Source organism: Drosophila elegans, unplaced genomic scaffold, assembly GCF_018152505.1.
Source record: "Drosophila elegans isolate 14027-0461.03 unplaced genomic scaffold, ASM1815250v1 contig_433, whole genome shotgun sequence".
NCBI lineage: Eukaryota > Metazoa > Arthropoda > Insecta > Diptera > Drosophilidae > Drosophila > Drosophila elegans.
In genome coordinates, this window is record NW_024545820.1 from 306,970 (window position 1) to 329,234 (window position 22,265).

General features: G+C 35.3%; 1 protein-coding gene across 4 annotated transcripts in view; it reads left to right on the forward strand.

Moving 5' to 3' along the window:
* LOC108135014 (scavenger receptor class B member 1) overlaps positions 1-22,265 on the forward strand; it is a 308,793-nt gene that overhangs the window by 144,640 nt on the left and 141,888 nt on the right. The window contains exon 7 of one of the 4 annotated variants that reach the window (XM_041708921.1): positions 21,898-22,026. The exons of the other annotated variants lie outside the window; for them this stretch is intronic. Within the exon in view, the coding sequence (XP_041564855.1) occupies positions 21,898-22,019 (122 nt within the window). The 3' untranslated portion in view covers positions 22,020-22,026. Of the gene's footprint in view, positions 1-21,897; positions 22,027-22,265 lie in introns of those variants that run through there. 4 annotated transcript variants of the gene reach the window in all.

The window sequence follows — 22,265 nt, forward strand, 5'->3', positions numbered from 1 at the left end:
TTGAGCTTCAGTGGTTTTCTTGCTCATAAAATGTACTGGATGCATCTGACGGTCGTCTAAGAATTTCTGCAAAAGGATTGTCCCAAATCCGTCAATGCAAGCATCGGTACTTCAGTCTCGAGTTTCTGATTGTAGATGCTCAGAACTGGATTTGCGGTCAATATCTTCTTCAGATTGTTAATGGACATTTCTTCTTTCGGACCCATAAAAAATTTGGTATTGTTCATAATCAGATCTGTAAGGGGTTTAGAAATAATAGCATAGTCTCGAATGAATTTCCGAAAATAGCCTGTAAGTCCCAAAAAACTTTCCAGCTGCTTCAAAGTTTGCGGAGATTTAAATTTAGACACAGCCTCAATCGTCTCTGAGGTTGGATAAATCTTTTGGTTTTCAATGATATGGCCAAGGAATTGTAATCTTTTGGTTTTCAATGATATGGCCAAGGAATTGTACTCGCGTTTTTAGAAAATTACATTTTTTAAGATTCAGCTCAAGACCATACTCTGCACAGGTGTCAATAACTTCCTTCAGATTGAGTACTGCATTTTCTTCGTTCAAAGCCGGTATGATGACGTCATCGATGTATGGCAAAGCAATGCCTTTGCGAGTCAGCTGCCGAAAAATAGCGTAAACGTGACGCTGGAAAACGCCAGGCGAATTCGAAAGGCCAAAGGCACCTTCAGGAACTGATATTGTCCACTTTGAGTGACAAAGGACGTAAATTTTCGGCTTGACTCTGAGACAGGTACATGGAAAAATCCGTTCTTCAAGTCGATCGTGTGGAAAATCTTTGCATCTTGTAGACGGTCTAGTTGATCATCAAAAAGAGGTAGGGGAAAATGGTCTTTAACGATTACCTTATTGATCCTTTGAAAATCAACGCAAAGTCGTGGAGAGCCGTCCCGCTTTTTTACCATTACTACGGGGCTTGTGAACTCGGATTCAGACTCTTCGATGATTCCATTTTGTAGCCATTCTTCAACTTGCTCTTCTACTAGGCGCGCCTCAGCAAACGGCAATCGTCTTGGTCTGGCGAAAATTGACGTATCGTCCTTTAGAACTATGCGCACCTCGGTTTTAGTTGTTTTTGTGTGAAGCGGCTTGTAGTTGGTAACTATTTAACGAACTTCGGCTTTCGCGAACGCACTGGCTTGCTCGTTAATATTAAGTGCACTATTTTGTTTTCAGCCAAATCAATTTGCATTACGTTTACGAAATCGTTTTTTTGTTCGTCGTCACTGGGCATTTAAGCACTTGCAAACCGTCACGATTGAAAATAATCTCAGCATGTAAGTAAAGTTCCTCACCAACAATCAATTTGAAGACCATGCAACCTATTGGAACCACATAAAAATTTAAAAGGAACGATTCCTGGTCAATTTGAATGATCTCTTTGAAATGTCCAATAGGATTTATTTTGCTTGCTTCGCGCTCACTCCCGAAACCAATTAGAGATACACTACAGTTTTGTAACCTCTTTTTGAAAGTTCTTGTTCACTGTTGCACCTTTCTTGCTGTGAAACATTTTCTCACTACGCTTTGGTTTCTCACGGTCGTACACTTTTTCTCTTTCGTTTTTTGTGACGTAACTTTTTAACTTCTCTTTGAACTCACTCAAATTTCTGGCACCGTATAGAAGTGTTTTGTCAATTGGATGATCGTCTATGCCATCGATTACGTAATGTATTAAAACTGAATCACTAATTTCACAACGAATGGCCATCTCCTTCATTCGGTACAGGTAAGCGAAACTTAAACTCATTTAAAAGAGAAGTTTTAGAAGCTTGCCAAGTGCTTAGACCTCTCTCACTCATTACAAAGAGTTTTGCAGTTCCTTTCAAAGATTTTTTCGCGAATATTAACTTTTGCACCTCATTCCAGCACATGATCTCGACCTGTTCTTCAAACTCAGTTAACCACGATTCAGTAGATATTGAGTTAGTACCGTCGAAAAAACGAATTGAGTCTTCTAAGTCGCGGAAGCTAAAGGCGAAACGCGGTATTGCCAGTTCTTTGCAAAAAGTTTTCGGTTCTTGATTCGCACTATTCGCAGAAATTCGCGAATTTTGCATTCTGTTTTCTTCCTCAGTCATGTCGATTCTTGTACTTCTTCCGCTCTCAAACACATCGACATCTTCGTCTACGTTGTCTGATGATTCGATTTGGTTGTGTGCGAGAAGCCTATTTTGCAACAGACTGCGAAATATGTGAACTCCTACCTCATCAACGTTGTATGTTATGTTTAAAACATTGCAGATCGATGCTAAGTCCAGTTCGCTTAGATGTTGCTGTATATAGCTTACTTTCGCCTGATAATTTTTCGAGGTCTCATCAAAATCGAATCCGGAAAAGTCTCGAAGTCTTTGGCGGTTGTTTCGATCTCCCGCTCTTTCAAACACGTGTTTGTGCAAAGCAACAATGTTCTCTTTTCTGCTGCTGCGCAAATTTTCACTTATTAAATCATTTAAACGGCTCATGTTTGTTCAAAAAACTAAAATTACAGCGACGAAATAAAGTTTTAGAAGCTTACGCAGATCGTAACTCACATGGTTTTTTTTCAGGTTTTCACTAGTCACTTATCCACTTATCCACATATCCACATATCCCGGTTGAGCCCCCAAATGTGGAATTTAAGTTTATTATTGTTTATTGATTAATTATTAAGTATTAGAAATAGAAATACACTCGCTTTTTGTTCATCCTCGTCGTTCGTCTTTAATTTTCATTTGTAGTCTTCTCGTCTTTCGTCTTTACTTTTGGATCGCACATCTTTCGTAGTTCTCGTTCAGCTTAAAGGTTGTTGTCTAGGGTAAACGTATAGCATGATTGCTCTTTAAAGCAGACACACCGCACATTCATTCATTCATTCATTTATTTATTGGCCAATGGATAAATCCTTATCTGGCTATCAGCTAACTTAACTTAAAACAAAGTATTAATTAAAAAATATTCCCTAAGTAATTGCCTAAGCACATCCTTCTTGGATCCCCAAACCAATCGAATACTTCGTGGCAAAGAGTAAAAAACTCTTAAAGTTCTTAATATTGGCTCATTACGTGCATAGTTAGTCCTCGCAGCACTTTCAAAAAATGGGATGATGGTACGGAGACTCCTGGCAGGGATATTGAATTTAATTGAGCTTAATATGTATGGACTACTATATTCCTTAACATTTACGATAAGCTCAGCCAATAAACAAGCTGCTGAAAGTGGGCAAGGTGCTATCCAAATGAATTTTCCCCTGAGCGATTATTTCGAGAAACAGACCAGCGTCTATTAAAAGATCAATTCATTGTGTTTGGTTGAAATAAGGGTCAGCAAGCTAAATGTTTTGTGGCATCCTCCATCCTGAAGTAGTTATATTGAAATTTGGATGGTAATCAGTGATATGGGTCACAAAAGTTGCGAGTGACGCATGATAGCTTGCATCCCGTGATTGCGCCAGAATATCGACTGCCTTTTCAGAGTTCATGGAGATTCCACTATCCCAGAAATTAGGGTGTGCAATTGTATAAGTTTCAAATTTAGTTGGCTAACTAGGCGCAAAGTAATAAAGTTTAACTGAGAAGCTCAACATAATATTGCTCGGCAAGGCATAAATGCATCAACACTATTTTTACGTAGATTATTATGTAAGCAGCACGTAATTCATTGGCATTGTATTTAAGGTTTGTGGAGGAGAGTGCGTTAAATGATGATTAGCTTGTGATAATGGAGATGAGCATGACATTAGTGCTGATGAAGTCGATGGTAGTGGCTGAGAGCTTATAGATGGGTGTAAACAGTTGAGGCAAAGGTGCATTTGCTTTGATTCACTATATCAAAGATTGGGAAGCATTTTGGCAAATAATGATCTCTAGCATCGCAAAATAGGCACATTGGATGGCTTGAGTTAGTTGCAGACGTAATCAGTACATTTGGGTTATATCTATGCATACTTTTTCCCACCTGATGGTGTGGTGTTTGGTCCAAGTTTTCCATCATCCGGCACCTTTTCTCCAAAAACGACTCCATAGCATGGAGGTAGATAGCTCAGAGATTGACAAATCATCTTTCCATTTTTCACGGGTCCTTTGATCCAGCTTGTGTGTCACGATATGAATGAGAAATCAATCCAGAATTTGTTGTGAAGTGGCCAGGGTACGGATTGCTCGAGCTGCGGAAAATTTAAACCGCATATCTTTACTGATCTCCGAAAATTCCAGTTTTTCCAGCGAAGTCTGCGCAGAATCGAATTCCAAGTTCATGGAGTTCACCTATTTGAGCCGCGCGAGGACATCAGCTTCATCAAACTGCTCATTAGCTTCAGCAGCTAAATAATCTTTCATAGCGTTAACTGCCGCAAAACGGAACGCCCTTTGGCTTGGTAAAACTGGATATCACTGGGAGCATCATTTTGAGGCTGAATCGCGTCTCCTGGGTTAACCATTTTTTAAATGTCTGACCGGATTCTGAGGGCAGGAAACACCTTCTTCCTATTGCCGCGCAAATGCTAATACACCGAGCGTCGCCAACAACTTAACGGACTTTATTCTTGTTCTTTTTACCGAAATTTTTGCCTTGCAACTTGTGACAATACACAAACGCGGCGATTTACACATGTATGCAATATACGCGCTTAACAACCATTAATTGCGATTCACTTTATGTTTAATGTTTGCAGCACATCACAGTTTTGATTCTTTCACAGCGCGAAATGCTCCAAAAAAGACAAACGGCCGGCCGGGAGCGTGCACTTAGAGTGTTCGTGTGTTTGTGACCGTGATGCAGCAAACGACAGCGAAAATAGGTTATTGTTTAAACTATATTAAACAATGTTAAGAACCGACATGCAAATTCCGATTAAACGAATATAACGTCGGGGTCCCCAAAATGTTTACGGGGAAAAGAACCAAAATGCCACCCTTTAGTTTAGAAGTAGAAATAAAACGCACGATAGGTTCAATTGAAATTATTTCTTGATTTTATTAGCTGTGCTCGGAGTTGCACCGATTCTGTTTTACTGGCTTGCCGAAAGCTTGACTTCAAATTTTGTACATTTTGTATCAGCTGAATAGATAACGCGACAAATGAAGCGAGATAAGAAAGGCGAAGAACAATAATCATGCAAAGCTGTATAAAAGCCCTAGGTGTGCAGCGCTCACCTGTGAGCATTTGACTAGGTGCTGGCAGTCTGCTCTAAACAGATATTATTAACTCAGTATACACCATTCTAGGCACAACTGCAGAGTGGCCCACGAAAAATATTATATTATTTGAATGGAATAGCCCTCACATTGGGGTTTATTTGTGGAAGACCACTGCGTTCCTTATTTTTCAGCACATTTTGATAGTATGGTCTTCAATGGCTTTTATATATTCTTTAATATCTTGCTTTTGGTCTTTAGTTGTCTCTGAATGTCACCCCACAAAAATTGATCAGACGGGGTCAATTAAAAGCTGCAAGTTAGTCAGTTGACATCGCCCTTTTCGGCTGATTATTAAGTTTTCGAACGTACACGGCAGAAGTTCGAAAGCAACGTTGGATCTGTGGCGTAGTGCCGTAGCTCAGCTAACAAGTTTCAAAATTATTCCACCACAAAATAATCGAGGCATAGGTGGCGTCATCTATAAAACTTCCTTGCTAACACTAAAAGCTAGGAGCGTACAGCTAACAGTTGTTTCACTCTTTTTCTAAATCAGCGATAAGCACGCCCTATCTATCCAATGGCAGAGCGGCGGCAGACTTCCAAAATAACAGTATGATTTGAAAAATGTTTGTGTCTACCGATAGATATGACAAACATATATATACAGCATGATAACTGATCTTTACCAGGTCTAAGAGTGACATGACAGACGATTTGTGGGCGATAAAGTGGACGCCGCCAAGATTAGATTTAAACTTGTAAGAATAACTCAAAACTGAATGTTTAACGAAAGTGCTATCGTCTCGACTTTCATATCTCGTTTTGGTTTTGTTTGAAATCAGAACAACGCACTATGTGCTGGGCGACCAGTTTTTCTGGCAAAAAAAAGTCGTTAATATCTAGATCTTATGACGTCATCGTTTTAACATAACATCAGACTTCAATGTTACTTACCAGAAATTTTATTAGAGACCCGCACTATCAAGATATCGTCTGTTAAAACAGATGTTGTAAGTGACGTTTCCACGTGGTAGCTTTATAACAAAACAATAAATCTTTTGTAATTACATAAAAAACAAAAATAAAGAAGATTTAAAGGAAAATGTTTAATGGAAGCACAAAAGAGAGCTTTTTGCTTTGTGTTTATGATTTTCAAGTGCTTAAATTATTCATGGTGCAGAGGGTATAATAATTTCAGTCAGAAGTTTGCAACGCAGTGAAGGAGACATCTCCGACCCTATAAAGAATATATACTAGCAGAGTCGATCTTGCCATGTCCTACTGTCAGTCCGTAATCTCCGTCCGTCTGTCCGTCCGTAATCTCCATCCGTCAGTTTCTATGCAAACTAGTCTCTCAGTTTCACAGCTATCTGCATGAAACATTCCCAAAAGTGGTCTTGCTATTACAGGTAGTATATAAGTCGGAACGAGCCGGATCGGACGACTATAGCATGTAACTCCCATAGGAACAATCGGAAAAATAAATGAAAAAAAATTATAACTTTTCTGTTTTTTTAATTTGGCATAACAATGTCGATATCTCTTTGTATGTCAGATTTCCGTCACCAATAACCCGTTTTAGATGGTATTTCATAGATTTTACGCCGGCTCTCAGATACATCCAAAGTGAGGTTCTGCCGGGGGAATAAAATGCCAATCAATTCCCTCTTTCCCGAGTTAAGATGCAACCCCGGAATTCTCGTTTATTGCTTTCTTGCTAAGCCTATTTTTCGGAATTAATGGCAGCACACTTTCCTCTTCTTGCGATAAACCTTTTCATCGCAACTAAAAAGGCATCAGAAGTTAAATTGCTTACTACTTCCAAATGTATCGCCTTTGTTGCCATACACACAAATACAGCTATACCCTTTATACGTTTTCTGACCTCTATTTTTGAAACATCTAATGTAATAAGGTCCTGCGTAATTAATACCTGTATTTAAAAATGGGGTATGACATTGTTACCCTATATTTTGGTAGATTTCCCATTTTTGTTGTGCTGCGATTTGACGATATCTTGCATATTTCGTATGTTCATTTAATTTTTTCTTTAAAGTATTTCCCAATCCCAATATCTAATATTTTCTTTCTCATTAAATTTATTCCACTATATAAAATTTTATTATGATCATTTTCTATAATTAATGCAGAGATGTGCCCTTTATCGAGAATGATTGGATGTTTTACTTTGAATTTGGCATTGGAATTTTGCAATCGTCCGCCTAACTTGATAATTTATCCTGATCAATAAATGGATGCAGGCTTAGAATGTTTGAAATAATTTTTAATTCTTTATTACCAGTTAAACTGTAGAGTTATGCACTAAATTGATATTCCTGCGCTTTTTTATTATTATTATTTATTCCGCATATTTTATCTTCTTAGCCGTGAAATAACGCGAAATAGCTTTGAATCCATTTCGATATTCTGATTTTCCCCAATAATAAAAGTTTTTTTTTATAATCCGAACATTCCTGGGCATCATCATTTGATAAACTGTTTATTTATTTTCTTTTTTAGAAATCCCTAAGTTAATGTTAAATTTAAAATTATCTTTTTGGGTTCCCTTGCAGTCCCAATGTTTTGACAAAACTCATCTTCTTTAATAGCTATTATCTTGTCATCACCTGTATCCTCTACAACATTGAAAACTTCTGGTTTGTTAGAAATCCATTTCCTTAAATTCAAGTTAACTTTATTAAGCTCGCTGGAAATCTGCTCTATTATATTTATGACGTTTTTCGCTGAATACGCTGAGATCATCCATGTAGAAGTCATTTCTAATTATATTACCAATTTTTTATACCCTTGTAGAGGGTATTATAATTTCAGTCAAAAGTTTGCAACACAGTGAAGGAGACATCTCCGACCCTATAAAGTATATATATTCTTGATCGGCATCACTAGTAGAGTCGATCTAGCCATGTCCGTCTGTCCGTCCGTCTGTCCGTCCGTCTGTCCGTCCGTCTGTCCGTCCGTCTGTCCGTCCGTCTGTCCGTCCGTCTGTCCGTCCGTCTGTCCTTCCGTCTGTCCGTCTGTCCTTCTGTCAGTCTGTCCGTCCGTTTCTTTGCAAACTATGGTCGTCCGGATCGGACGACTATAGGATATAGCTCTCATACCCTTGCAGAGGCTATCAGTTTTTATGCTATCTAAATGAAACTTTCCCAAAAGTTGTCTTTCTATTGCAGGTAGTATATAAGTCGGAACGAGCCGGATCGGACGACTATAGCATATAGCTCCCATAGGAACAATCGGAAAAATAAATGAAAAAAAATTATAACTTTGCTGTTTTTTAATTTTTTGTTTAGTTCTTCGACATATAGTAATGGTTAAATATTTCCGATTTACGGTTTAAATTTCATCAAAATCGGTCGACTATAGCATATAGCTCCCATAGGAATAATCGGAAAAATAAATAAAAAAAATTAAAACTTTGCTGTTTTTAAATTTTTTCTTTTTGTAGTATTAATATTTCAGAACTACGGGTTAAATTTCATCAAAATCGGACTACTATAGCATATAGCTCCCATAGGAACAATCGGAAAAATAAATGAAAAAAATTAGAACTTTGCTGTTTTTTAATTTTTTGTTCAGTTCTTCGACATATAGCAATGGTTAAATATTTCAGAATTATGGTTTAGATTTTATCAAAATCGGACGTCTATATCAAATAGCTCCCATAGAAATAATAAAAATATATAAAATAACTATCAAATAATTGAGCTGCTAATCATCATAGCTTCAATGTTTTTTAACATATACGCAAGTATGTACATCATAATTTTAATGTTTTAAAAAATATTTAATGTTTATATATTCTTGTTCAGCATCACTAGGAGAGTCAATAAAGCCATGTCCGTCTGTCCGTCTGTCCGTCCGTCTGTCAGTCTGTCCGTCTGTCCGTCTGACCGTGCGTTTCTTTGCAAACTAGTCTCTCAGTTTTAAAGCTATCTGAATGAAACTTTCCCAAATGTTGTCTTTCTATTGCAGGTAGTATATAAGTCGGAACGAGCCGGATCGGACGACTATAGGATATAGCTCCTATAGAAACAATCGGAAAAATTAATAAAAAAAATTATAAATTATAAATTATATATCCTTTGTGTAGTGTGTGTCACGTACAGATTACAAGTGCAAACAAATGTTCCCTTGGATTTTAAGTAACAGATCGTAATTTATGGCTCTGGCTCCATTGACAAGTGACATGCACAGAACTCATAAAATCTTATATTTGAAGTCATTATCTTATTTCTAATAACCCACGGAGTGACTTGTTTATCCCTAAACTGTGAAAACATTCTAAAGTGCGATAAGGGAGATCACAACTACCCTGATAGCACTTGTAACTAAAACATTCTGTGACCGTTCACAGGAGGTCAAGTGACTGCTCCGTTTAGCTTATAAGTTCATACTTATATTTAGACGTGTTCATGTTTGAACATTATGCCAAGGGCCAGGAAGAACTATCGCTTGCATGCGCCTTGATACATTACTTCTTCTTATTATATATAGGATTAAAACTGCCATAATTTTTAGTCCTATGATTAAGGGAGCGCGGCCTGAAATATGATGAAAATTCAGGCCTTTTATTTCGTAATGATTTTTTTTTATTTCTTTTAATTCGTCCTTTAATTTGTTTATTTCCTCATTATAATTGATGGCCGGTAATGTTAACGGATTCCAAACAATACTTGGAATCTTACTTATGTTATTTACATAAGAAATTGCTATAGGCTCATAATTTTCTGACTTAATACTGTGATGAGGTATTAATATTTTGTCATCAGTTCTTATAGTGCAGCCAGACACTATAGTTAGAATTCCTTGCTCCGGCAGATCAATTAACTTTTGTGGCAAATTATTACATTGTATCCTAGCCTTTGTTGGTTCTGAAACCTTGAATATCCAACTACCTTTCTTTTGTAACTCAACCCAGTAAGAACTTTCGTGAGTCATTTTTTTATAAACACATTTAGAATGACTATTTGGTTTAAAGGGAGCTATCTCGCACGTATTATCACTTACGCTACTCCAAGGCCAGTTACCTTCACATATAACATTATTAGTTTTCCATTTTTGACACTTATTAAAAGTAGCTTCTGTCATTAAGTGTAGGAATCAATTTCAAAATTGTAAACTAAATATTTTGAATTTAAATCTGCAATAATTAAATCATTCTCGGTTTTTACTGTCATTGCCATTACCCTAAACAAATGGAAAGGGTGTCGACCAAATTATAACTCTGGTTAAATATTTCAGAATTACGATTTAAATTTCATCAAAATCGGTCGACTATATCATATAGCTCCCATAGAAATAATAAAAATATATTAAATAACTATATAATAATTGAGCTGCAAATCATCACAGCTTTAATGTTTTTAGACATATACGCAAGTATGTACATCATAATTTTAATGTTTTAAAAAATATTTAATGTTTGCAATAGCTGCAAGGGTATATGAACTTGGTTATGGTTATTATTTTCGATTTACGGTTTAAATTTCATTAAAATCGGACGACTATAGCATATAGCTCCCATAGGAACAATCGGAAAAATAAATGAAAACAAATTATAACTCTGGTTAAATATTTCAGAATTACGATTTAAATTTTATCAAAATCGGACGTCTATATCATATAGCTCCCATAGAAATAATAAAAATATATAGAAAATAACTATCTAATAATTGAGCTGCAAATAATCATAGCTTCAATGTTTTTAAACATATACGCAAGTAAATCATAATTTTTATGTTTTCAAAAATGTTTAATTCTTGCAATACTTAAAGCTGCAAGGGTATATGAACTTCGGCTTGCCGAAGTTTGCTTTCTTTCTTGTTTAATTTCATATCAATAAATCTTAGAATATATGCAATAACCCTTTGCAGTTTTCGCATACAGGAGTACCTTTCTATAAGTGATAATATAAAGTGTCTAGGTTTCTCTATTAAGGTAGTACTGACAATAATACTATCTGCTTCATCTTCTATTGGCCAGTATTTTACCGACTTGGCTAACCATTGAGGTCCGTTCCACAAAATTTTACATTCTAACAATTTTTCCGGTGTTACACCCCTTGATGCTACGTCTGCTGGGTTTTCTTCTAATCGAACATGTCTCCACTCAATCTCCTCAGTTTTCCTTATTTCGTCAGTTCGTCGTCGAATAAATTTGTCTTTATTATTCCCATTTTCAACCCATGCAAGTGATTGTTGAATCACTCCAACCATATGCCTTCGTTTGACTTCCAATTGCTGTCCTAACTCTATCTATTAATTTCGAGAGGAGATGTGCAGCACAAAGTTCTAGTTTAGGAATGGTTTTTCGATTTTTCTTCGGATTAACTTTGCTTTTGCTAGCTATAATCATCGAAGAGGTTCCCACCTTAGCATATACTAAAGCTGCGTATGCTTTATCGGACGCATCAGAAAATCCATGAATTTGAACTGGCATTTTATCTTGGGATTTCACCCACCTTAGAATTCTTATATTTTCAAGAAATGTTAAATTTTCTTTAAAGCTTTTCCATTAATTGGCATCTGAATCTGACAAGTTCTGATCCCATTTTTGCTCTGTTAACCAAAGTTGTTGCATAAATAATTTTCTTATTATTGTCACTGGAGATACCCAGACTAAGGGGTCACAAATTTTTGCAAGTGTTGATAACACTTCTCGCTTATTAATTTTAGTACAGGGCTCACTGTTAAAATTGAATTTAAATTCATCTTTAACAGGTTTCCATTGAAGACCCAGTGTTTTTATGGATTCATTTACTTGAATCTCTAATATTTTATTTTCTTCTTTGCTTTCCAGAGCCTCAACTATTTCTGAAACATTGGAAATCCATTTTCTTAGATTAAAGCCTACTTCCAAGTGGTGTTTGGCTTCCTGTATGGAATTAGCACCTGTCATAAGGTCATCCATATAAAAATAATTTTTAATTATATCTTTTATTGACATATTTTCGCATTTATTTGAAATTTCAGCAAGCACTCTTGTAGCTAAATAGGGTGCTGATGCTGTACCGTAAGTAACCGTTGTTAGTTTGTAATTTTTTAGTTTTTTATTTGGAGAGTCTCTCCAAATAATGTGCAAATAATCTTGATCTTCTTCATCTATATTTATTTGCCGGTACATTTTTTCAATGTCCGCCGATAATACAAATGGCCATTTACGCCATTTGACGATGATATCAAAGATATCTTTTTGGACTCTTGGTCCAACCCACATAATGTCATTTAGACTTTTGTTGTTTGTAGTTTTCGCTGAGGCATCGAAAACAACCCTTAATTTTGTTGTAAGGCTAGATTCCCTTACAACACCTTGATGGGGTAAATAATATTTTCCTTCTTTCTTGGTCTCTATCATATGTCCCAAGTCAATATATTCATGCATGAAATTTTATATAACTTTCTTTAAGTTTAATATTTTTATTTAGTTTTCTTTCTAAATTATAAAATCGCGCTATTGCTTGCGCTTTTGAGTCTCCTAATTCTTTTTCATTTTTAAATGGAACTTTGAACACATATCTCCCATTTTTATCTATTTTAGTGGTCTCTAGGAAATGTCTTTCACAAATTTCTTCCTCAATGTCATTGTAATCATTTTCCATTTCCCAAAACCTCTCTAAATTTCCTACTTCTATAGTAGTAGCCACAATTAATTCTGTACCTTTAGATTTGGTACAACCGGATATAATCCATCCGAATTCAGTATTCTGCCCTAGTAGTCCGTCTATTTTAACTACTCCATCTTTTACAATATATGGATATAAAGCCACTCCCATAATAATATCTACCCTACTTGGTTTATTAAAGTGAGGGTCCGCCAACGTATATTTTGTCCACTTTGACTTATCAACATCTAAAGTTTTGATCGGTAAAGCCTTCATTAGTTTCGGAAGAATGATAGTTTCAATATTCAGGGGTTTTTTTGTATTGTCGCGCATTTTCATAGTTAAATTAAATTAAATTAAATAAAGTGTCTGAACAGGACACTCCACTAACCTCGGTGATTGTTTGTTTACGAAATAAATTTAATATTTGTGCAGTTTCTTCTGAATTAATGGTACATTGCGATCCACTATTAATTAATGCCCTTAGGTTTTCATAGCCACCTTTATTTGATTTTACTTTAATCAATGCGGTAGCTAGAAATGCTTGTTCCTTAGTAACACAGGTGTTTACTTTTTCTCTTTTTTCAGTTGAAACATGGAGCATGGTGTGATGTGTTTTTTTGCAAATTGAGCATAAATATTCCGAGTTACACTTCTTGAAAATATAATGTTTAAAACATCTGTTGCACAAGCGCTGTTTTATCATAAACTCCCCTCTTTCTATCGGACTCATTCCCCTAAATTTATAACAATTTGTTACAAAGTGTCCAACCATTTTACAAAGTAGATAACTTTCCTTAACAGTGGTATTTACCACTTTTTTAAAAACTTTCTTTTCATCATTTAGTGCTGAGCTAAGAGAACTCACACGTTGCTCTAAAAATTCCATTACAATGCTTAGTAATTGAATTTCTTTGGTTTTTTTTTATATGCGTTTCGTATAATTGAAGCGCCTCTCTGTTGAATTTTCGGATGATAATGTGTGCGAAAATAACATCAACATCCTCATTTAAATTGGCTTTTGTTCTGATTAAATGAATTGATTGGTTAATAGTTCCCAAGCGGCAGTACAATTTTCAGCAGAACCTGTTAGCAAGTGAGCAACCATACTCCTTGCTTCGCCTTTAAGAGCGGTTTTCAAATAATTAAATTTTAGAGATGAACTCAGATCATCTCTATTATGAATTATTTCTTTAAATAATTCAGAAAATAGGTCCCACTCTTTTCCTTCTCCAGAAAAGGCGGGAACTTGTATTTTTGGTAATAGGGGAAGGTCATCAACTCTATCCCTTACCAACACCCCATTATTACTTCCTATTGTCACATCGGAAAATTTTATCCTTTCGTCTAGGATTTCTAACACGTTTTTAACGTCAAATTCTAGTTCTTCGACTGTTTCGTCGAAAGATATGTTGTTTTCCTATCTTTTTAAGAACTCCTTTATTTTATTGCTTGTTCAATTCCATTAAAATTTTATTTTATTAGCTCTTAGTAGGCAGACTTCACGGCTAGCCCTATTGAGCTCCTTAATGGATTCCTTTAAATACTTGTTTAGTTGTTCAACATTTTGGTCGAACACCTCTGCCAGTTTGTTTGGGTCACTCCCTGCTGCATTTACTGTTTTGGTATCTGAACCAACTTTTAAATTTGAAAATATACCTTTTAGGGTTTCTATAACTTTACAAATCTCTTCAAACCATTTTTTGTTGAAATCGTCATGATCGACTACTCCACATTTTAATAAGGATCCAAGACTCGCAACAAATCTAGCTTTGAGGCTATCTAATTTTGAAATACTTTCGCTTGTTAATTGACCTGCTTCAATTACTCTAATTTCTTTAGTTAAGCCTGTGCTTCAAGCAGCTTTATAATGGTTTCGGACAACATTTTTTTTTTAAATTTGGTATTTAGGACTTTAAATACTTATAATCTACTTCTTATTTGTTCTGTTACAAAAAATATTTTAAAAGTTAACTTATCTGCTGCTTCGATGACTGTTGCTTCGATGTCGTTGTTTTGACTGGGTTGTTGCCGCTTCGATGTCCTTGTTGTTGCTTCGATGTCCTTTTTGTTTGTTACTTGTCGTTGGTTGGCGAAATTTGGCTGTTGCTTCGATGTCTTGGTTGCTGAGACTGGGTTGTTGGTGCGATGTGGTTTATTTGGTTGTTACTTGATGTTGGTTGGCGAAATTTGGCTGTTGCTTCGATGTCTTGGTTTGACTGGGTTGTTGTTGGTTGTTTAATTTATTTCTTTTTATTCTAACCACTTAAGGTTCGAGCTATTGAGTGCGTCCTTTTCTGTTCCCGTATAACCGAACACCTTTTTATTTTTTTTTTTAACAATTTACTAATGTTCTGGCCTTGGTAACGCTCACGTCGCGTAACACACCCGTGTTATTTTTCAGAATTTTGTGCCCGTTTGGCTTATTAACTTTTAGTTTTTTAACAAGATTTAAACTTGTGAATTTTTATATTTTCATTTTATTTATTTTTATTTTTATTTTTGCACCCTTTAGCTGATCGTGCGCTCGCAACAAATCAGGCTTTAAGGTGCTGTTTTAAAATCTTTGAGTCTCTTACCACTGGTGGGGGAAAACTACAGAGTGCCTCGAAGGACCAAAATGTTACCTTTAGCTGATCGTGCGCTCGCAACAAATCAAACTTTAAGGTGCTGGTTTAAAAACTCTGAGTCTCTTACCACTGGTGGGGGAAAACTACAGAGTGCCTCGAAGGACCAAAATGTAAGAGCGATCTAATGAAAGACGTCTACATTTGTTGAGTTATCATTTCAAACTGTTTTTATTTCAATACGTTTCTTAGCAAGTAACATTGGTGTGTTTCGTATTCTATTCTTATCTATGGCCTACGCAGAGACCGCATCTGTTTTGCCCTGAGCGGGAGAGCTATATTTTGACCCCCGCCCAAGTCCTTTGTGTAGTGTGGGAAACATTTCAAGTGTTAATATTTAGAGACTCAAGTGGCCTGCACGTACAGATTACAAGTGCAAACAAATGTTCCCTTGGATTTTAAGTAACAGATCGTAATTTATGGCTCTGGCTCCATTGACAAGTGACATGCACAGAACTCATAAAATCTTATATTTGAAGTCATTATCTTATTTCTAATAACCCACGGAGTGACTTGTTTATCCCTAAACTGTGAAAACATTCTAAAGTGCGATAAGGGAGATCACAACTACCCTGATAGCACTTGTAACTAAAACATTCTGTGACCGCTCACAGGAGGTCAAGTGACTGCTCCGTTTAGCTTATAAGTTCATACTTATATTTAGACGTGTTCATGTTTGAACATTCTGCCAAGGGCCAGGAAGAACTATGGCTTGCATGCGCCTTGATACATTACTTCTTCTTATTATATATAGGATTAAAACTGCCATAATTATTAGTCCTATGATTAAGGGAGCGCGGCCTGAAATATGATGGAAATTCAGCCTTTTTATTTCGTAATGATTTTTTTTATTTCTTTTAATTCGTCCTTTAATTTGTTTATTTCCTCATTATAATTGATGGCCGGTAATGTTAACGGATTCCAAACAATACTTGGAATCTAACTTATGTTATTTACATAAGAAATTTCTATAGGCTCATAATTTTCTGACTTAATACTGTGATGAGCTATTAATATTTTGTCATCAGTTCTTATAGTGCAGCCAGATACTATAGTTAGAATTCCTTGCTCCGGCAGATCAATTAACTCTTGTGGCAAATTATTACATTGTATCCTAGCCTTTGTTGGTTCTGAAACCTTGAATATCCAACTACCTTTCTTTTGTAACTCAATCCAGTAAGAACTTTCGTGAGTCATTTTTTTATAAACACATTTAGAATGACTATTTGGTTTAAAGGGAGCCATTTCCGACCCTATAAAGTATATATATTCTTGATCAGCATCACTAGGCGAGTCGATCTAGCCATGTCCGTCTGTCCGTCTGTCAGTCTGTCCGCCCGTTTCTATGCAAACTAGTCTCTAAGTTTTAAAACTATCTGCATGAAACTTTCCCAAAAGTTGTCTTTCTATTGCAGCATATAGATCCCATAGGAACAATCGAAAAAATAAACAAAAAAAATTATAACTTTGTTTTTTAATTTTTGTTTAGTTCTTCGACATATAGTAATGGTTAAATATTTCAGAATTACGGTTTAAATTTCATCAAAATCGGTCGACTATATCATATAGCTCCCATAGAAATAATAAAAATATATAAAATAACTATATAATAATTGAGCTGCAAATCATCACAGCTTCAATGTTTTTAGACATATACGCAAGTACATCATAATTTTAATGTTTTAAAAATATTTAATTTTTGCAATAGCTGCAAGGGTATATGAACTTGGTTATGGTTATTATTTTCGATTAACGGTTTAAATTTCATTAAAATCGGACGACTATAGCATATAGCTCCCAGAGGAACAATCGGAAAAATAAATGAAAACAAATTATAACTCTGGTTAAATATTTCAGAATTTCGATTTAAATTTTATCAAAATCGGACGTCTATATCATAAAGCTCCCATAGAAATAATAAAAATATATAGAAAATAACTATCTAATAATTGAGCTGCAAATAATCATAGCTTCAATGTTTTTAAACATATACGCAAGTAAATCATAATTTTTATGTTTTCAAAAATGTTTAATTCTTGCAATACTTAAAGCTGCAAGGGTATATGAACTTCGGCTTGCCGAAGTTTGCTTTCTTTCTTGTTTAATTTCATATCAATAAATCTTAGAATATATGCAATAACCCTTTCCAGTTTACGCATACAGGAGTACCTTTCTATAAGTGATAATATAAAGTGTTTAGGTTTCTCTATTAAGGTAGTACTGACAATAATACTATCTGCTTCATCTTCTATTGGCCAGTATTTTACCGACTTGGCTAACCATTGAGGTCCGTTCCACAAAATTTTACATTCTAACAATTTTTCCGGTGTTACACCCCTTGATGCTACGTCTGCTGGGTTTTCTTCTAATCGAACATGTCTCCACTCGATCTCCTCAATTTTCCTTATTTCGTCAGTTCGTCGTCGAATAAATTTGTCTTTATTATTCCCATTTTTAACCCATGCAAGAGTGATTGTTGAATCACTCCAACCATATGCCTTCGTTTGACTTCCAATTGCTGTCCTAACTCTATCTATTAATTTCGAGAGGAGATGTGCAGCACAAAGTTCTAGTTTAGGAATGGTTTTTCGATTTTTCTTCGGATTAACTTTGCTTTTGCTAGCTATAATCATCGAAGAGGTTCCCACCTTAGCATATACTACAGCTGCGTATGCTTTATCGGACGCATCAGAAAATCCATGAATTTGAACTGACATTTTAACTTGGGATTTCACCCACCTTGGAATTCTTATACTTCAAGAAATGTTAAATTTTCTTTAAAGCTTTTCCATTTGTTGGCATCTGAATCTGACAAGTTCTGATCCCATTTTTGCTCTGTTAACCAAAGTTGTTGCATAAATAATTTTCTTATTATTGCCACTGGAGATACCCAGACTAAGGGGTCATAAATTTTTGCATGTGTTGATAACACTTCTCGCTTATTAATTTTAGTACAGGGCTCACTGTTAAAATTGAATTTAAATTCATCTTTAACAGGTTTCCATTGAAGACCCAGTGTTTTTATGGATTCATTTACTTGAATCTCTAATATTTTATTTTCTTCTTTGCTTTCCAGAGCCTCAACTATTTCTGAAACATTGGAAATCCATTTTCTTAGATTAAAGCCTACTTCCAAGTGGTGTTTGGCTTCCTGTATGGAATTAGCACCTGTCATAAGGTCATCCATATAAAAATAAATTTTAATTATATCTTTTATTGACATATTTTCGCATTTATTTGAAATTTCAGCAAGCCCTCTTGTAGCTAAATAGGGTGCTGATGCTGTACCGTAAGTAACCGTTGTTAGTTTGTAATTTTTTAGTTTTTTATTTGGAGAGTCTCTCCAAATAATGTGCAAATAATCTTGATCTTCTTCATCTATATTTATTTGCCGGTACATTTTTTCAATGTCCGCCGATAATACAAATGGCCATTTACGCCATTTGACGATGATATCAAAGATATCTTTTTGGACTCTTGGTCCAACCCACATAATGTCATTTAGACTTTTGTTGTTTGTAGTTTTCGCTGAGGCATCGAAAACAACCCTTAATTTTGTTGTAAGGCTAGATTCCCTTACAACACCTTGATGGGGTAAATAATATTTTCCTTCTTTCTTGGTCTCTATCATATGTCCCAAGTCAATATATTCATGCATGAATTTTATATAACTTTCTTTAAGTTTAATATTTTTATTTAGTTTTCTTTCTAAATTATAAAATCGCGCTATTGCTTGCGCTTTTGAGTCTCCTAATTCTTTTTCATTTTTAAATGGAACTTTGAACACATATCTCCCATTTTTATCTATTTTAGTGGTCTCTAGGAAATGTCTTTCACAAATTTCTTCCTCAATGTCATTGTAATCATTTTCCATTTCCCAAAACCTCTCTAAATTTCCTACTTCTATAGTAGTAGCCACAATTAATTCTGTACCTTTAGATTTGGTACAACCGGATATAATCCATCCGAATTCAGTATTCTGCCCTAGTAGTCCGTCTATTTTAACTACTCCATCTTTTACAATATATGGATATAAATCCACTCCTATAATAATATCTACCCTACTTGGTTTATTAAAGTGAGGGTCCGCCAACGTATATTTTGTCCACTTTGACTTATCAACATCTAAAGTTTTGATCGGTAAAGCCTTCATTAGTTTCGGAAGAATGATAGTTTCAATATTCAGGGGGTTTTTTGTATTGTCGCGCATTTTTATAGTCAAATTAACTTTGTGCTTTGAAGTACAAGTGTCTGAACAGGACACTCCACTAACCTCGGTGATAGTTTGTTTACGAGATAAATTTAATATTTGTGCAGTTTCTTCTGAAATAATGGTACATTGCGATCCACTATTAATAAATGCCCTTAGGTTTTCATAGCCACCTTTATTTGATTTTACTTTAATCAATGCGGTAGCTAGAAATGCTTGTTCCTTAGTAACACAGGTGTTTCCTTTTTCTCTTTTTTCAGTTGAAACATGGAGCATGGTGTGATGTGTTTTTTTGCAAATTGAGCATAAATATTCCGAGTTACACTTCTTGAAAATATAATGTTTAAAACATCTGTTGCACAAGCGCTGTTTTCTCATAAACTCCCCTCTTTCTATCGGACTCATTCCCCTAAATTTATAACAATTTGTTACAAAGTGTCCAACCATTTTACAAAGTAGATAACTTTCCTTAACAGTGGTATTTACCACTTTTTTAAAAACTTTCTTTTCATCATTTAGTGCTGAGCTAAGAGAACTCACACGTTGCTCTAAAAATTCCATTACAATGCTTAGTAATTGAATTTCCTTGGTTTTTTTTATATGCGTTTCGTATAATTGAAGCGCCTCTCTGTTGAATTTTCGGATGATAATGTGTGCGAAAATAACATCAAAATCCTCATTTAAATTGGTTTTTGTTCTGATTAAATGAATTGATTCATTTATTCAATCAATAAACCATTTAATCTGTTTTGCTGAATCGTTGTCTAGAATGGGCAACTCGATCAAACGATTCAGCTGATCTAAGAATATTTTTCTCTTATTTTCATACCGCTTGGTTAATAGTTCCCAAGCGGCAGTATAATTTTCAGCAGAACCTGTTAGCAAGTGAGCAACCATACTCCTTGCTTCGCCTTTAAGAGCGGTTTTCAAATAATTAAATTTTAGAGATGAGCTCAGATCATCTCTATTATGAATTATTTCTTTAAATAATTCAGAAAATAGGTCCCACTCTTTTCCTTCTCCAGAAAAGGTGGGAACTTGTATTTTTGGTAATAGGGGAAGGTCATCAACTCTATCCCTTACCAACACCCCATTATTACTTCCTATTGTCACATCGGAAAATTTTATCCTTTCGTCTAGGATTTCTAACACGTTTTTAACGTCAAATTCTAGTTCTTCGACTGTTTCGTCGAAAGATATGTTGTTTTCCTATCTTTTTTAAGAACTCCTTTATTTTATTGCTTGTTCTATTCCATAAAAATTTTATTTTATTAGCTCTTAGTAGGCAGTCTTCACGGCTAGCCCTATTGAGCTCCTTAATGGATTCCTTTAAATACTTGTTTAGTTGTTCAACATTTTGGTCGAACACCTCTGCCAGTTTGTTTGGGTCACTCCCTGCTGCATTTACTGTTTTGGTATCTGAACCAACTTTTAAATTTGAAAATATACCTTTTAGGGTTTCTATAACTTTACAAATCTCTTCAAACCATTTTTTGTTGAAATCGTCATGATCGACTACTCCACATTTTAATAAGGATCCATGATTCGCAATAAATCTAGCTTTGAGGCTATCTAATTTTGAAATACTTTCGCTTGTTAATTGACCTGCTTCAATTACTCTAATTTCTTTAGTTAAGCCTGTGCTTCAAGCAGCTTTATAATGGTTTCGGACAACATTTTTTTTTTAAATTTGGTATTTAGGACTTTAAATACTTATAATCTACTTCTTATTTGTTCTGTTACAAAAAATATTTTAAAAGTTAACTTATCTGCTGCTTCGATGACTGTTGCTTCGATGTCGTTGTTTTGACTGGGTTGTTGCCGCTTCGATGTCCTTGTTGTTGCTTCGATGTCCTTTTTGGTTGTTACTTGTCGTTGGTCGGCGAAATTTGGCTGTTGCTTCGATGTCTTGGTTGCTGAGACTGGGTTGTTGGTGCGATGTGGTTTATTTGGTTGTTACTTGATGTTGGTTGGCGAAATTTGGCTGTTGCTTCGATGTCTTGGTTTGACTGGGTTGTTGTTGGTTGTTTTATTTATTTGTTTTTATTCTAACAACTTAAGGTTCGAGCTATTGAGTGCGTCCTTTTCTGTTCCCGTATAACCGAACACCTTTTTATTTATTTTTTTTTAACAATTTACTAATGTTCTGGCCTTGGTAACGCTCACGTCGCGTAACACACCCGTGTAATTTTCCAGAATTTTGTGCCCGTTTGGCTTATTAACTTTTATTTTTTTAACAAGATTTAAACTTGTGAATTATTATATTTTTATTTTATTTATTTTTATTTTTATTTTTATTTTTGCACCCTTTAGCTGATCGTGCGCTCGCAACAAATCAGACTTTAAGGTGCTGGTTTAAAAACTCTGAGTCTCTGACCACTGGTGGGGGAAAACTACAGAGTGCTTCGAAGGACCAAAATGTAAGAGCGATCTAATGAAAGACGTCCACATTTGATGAGTTATCATTTCAAACTGTTTTTATTTCAATACGTTTCTTAGCAAGTAACATTGGTGTGTTTCGTATTCTATTCTTATCTATGGCCTACGCAGAGACCTCATCTGTTTTGCCCTGAGCGGGAGAGCTATATTTTGACCCCCGCCCAAGTGCTTTGTGTAGTGTGGGAAACATTTCAAGTGTTAATATTTAGAGACTCAAGTGGCCTGCACGTACAGATTACAAA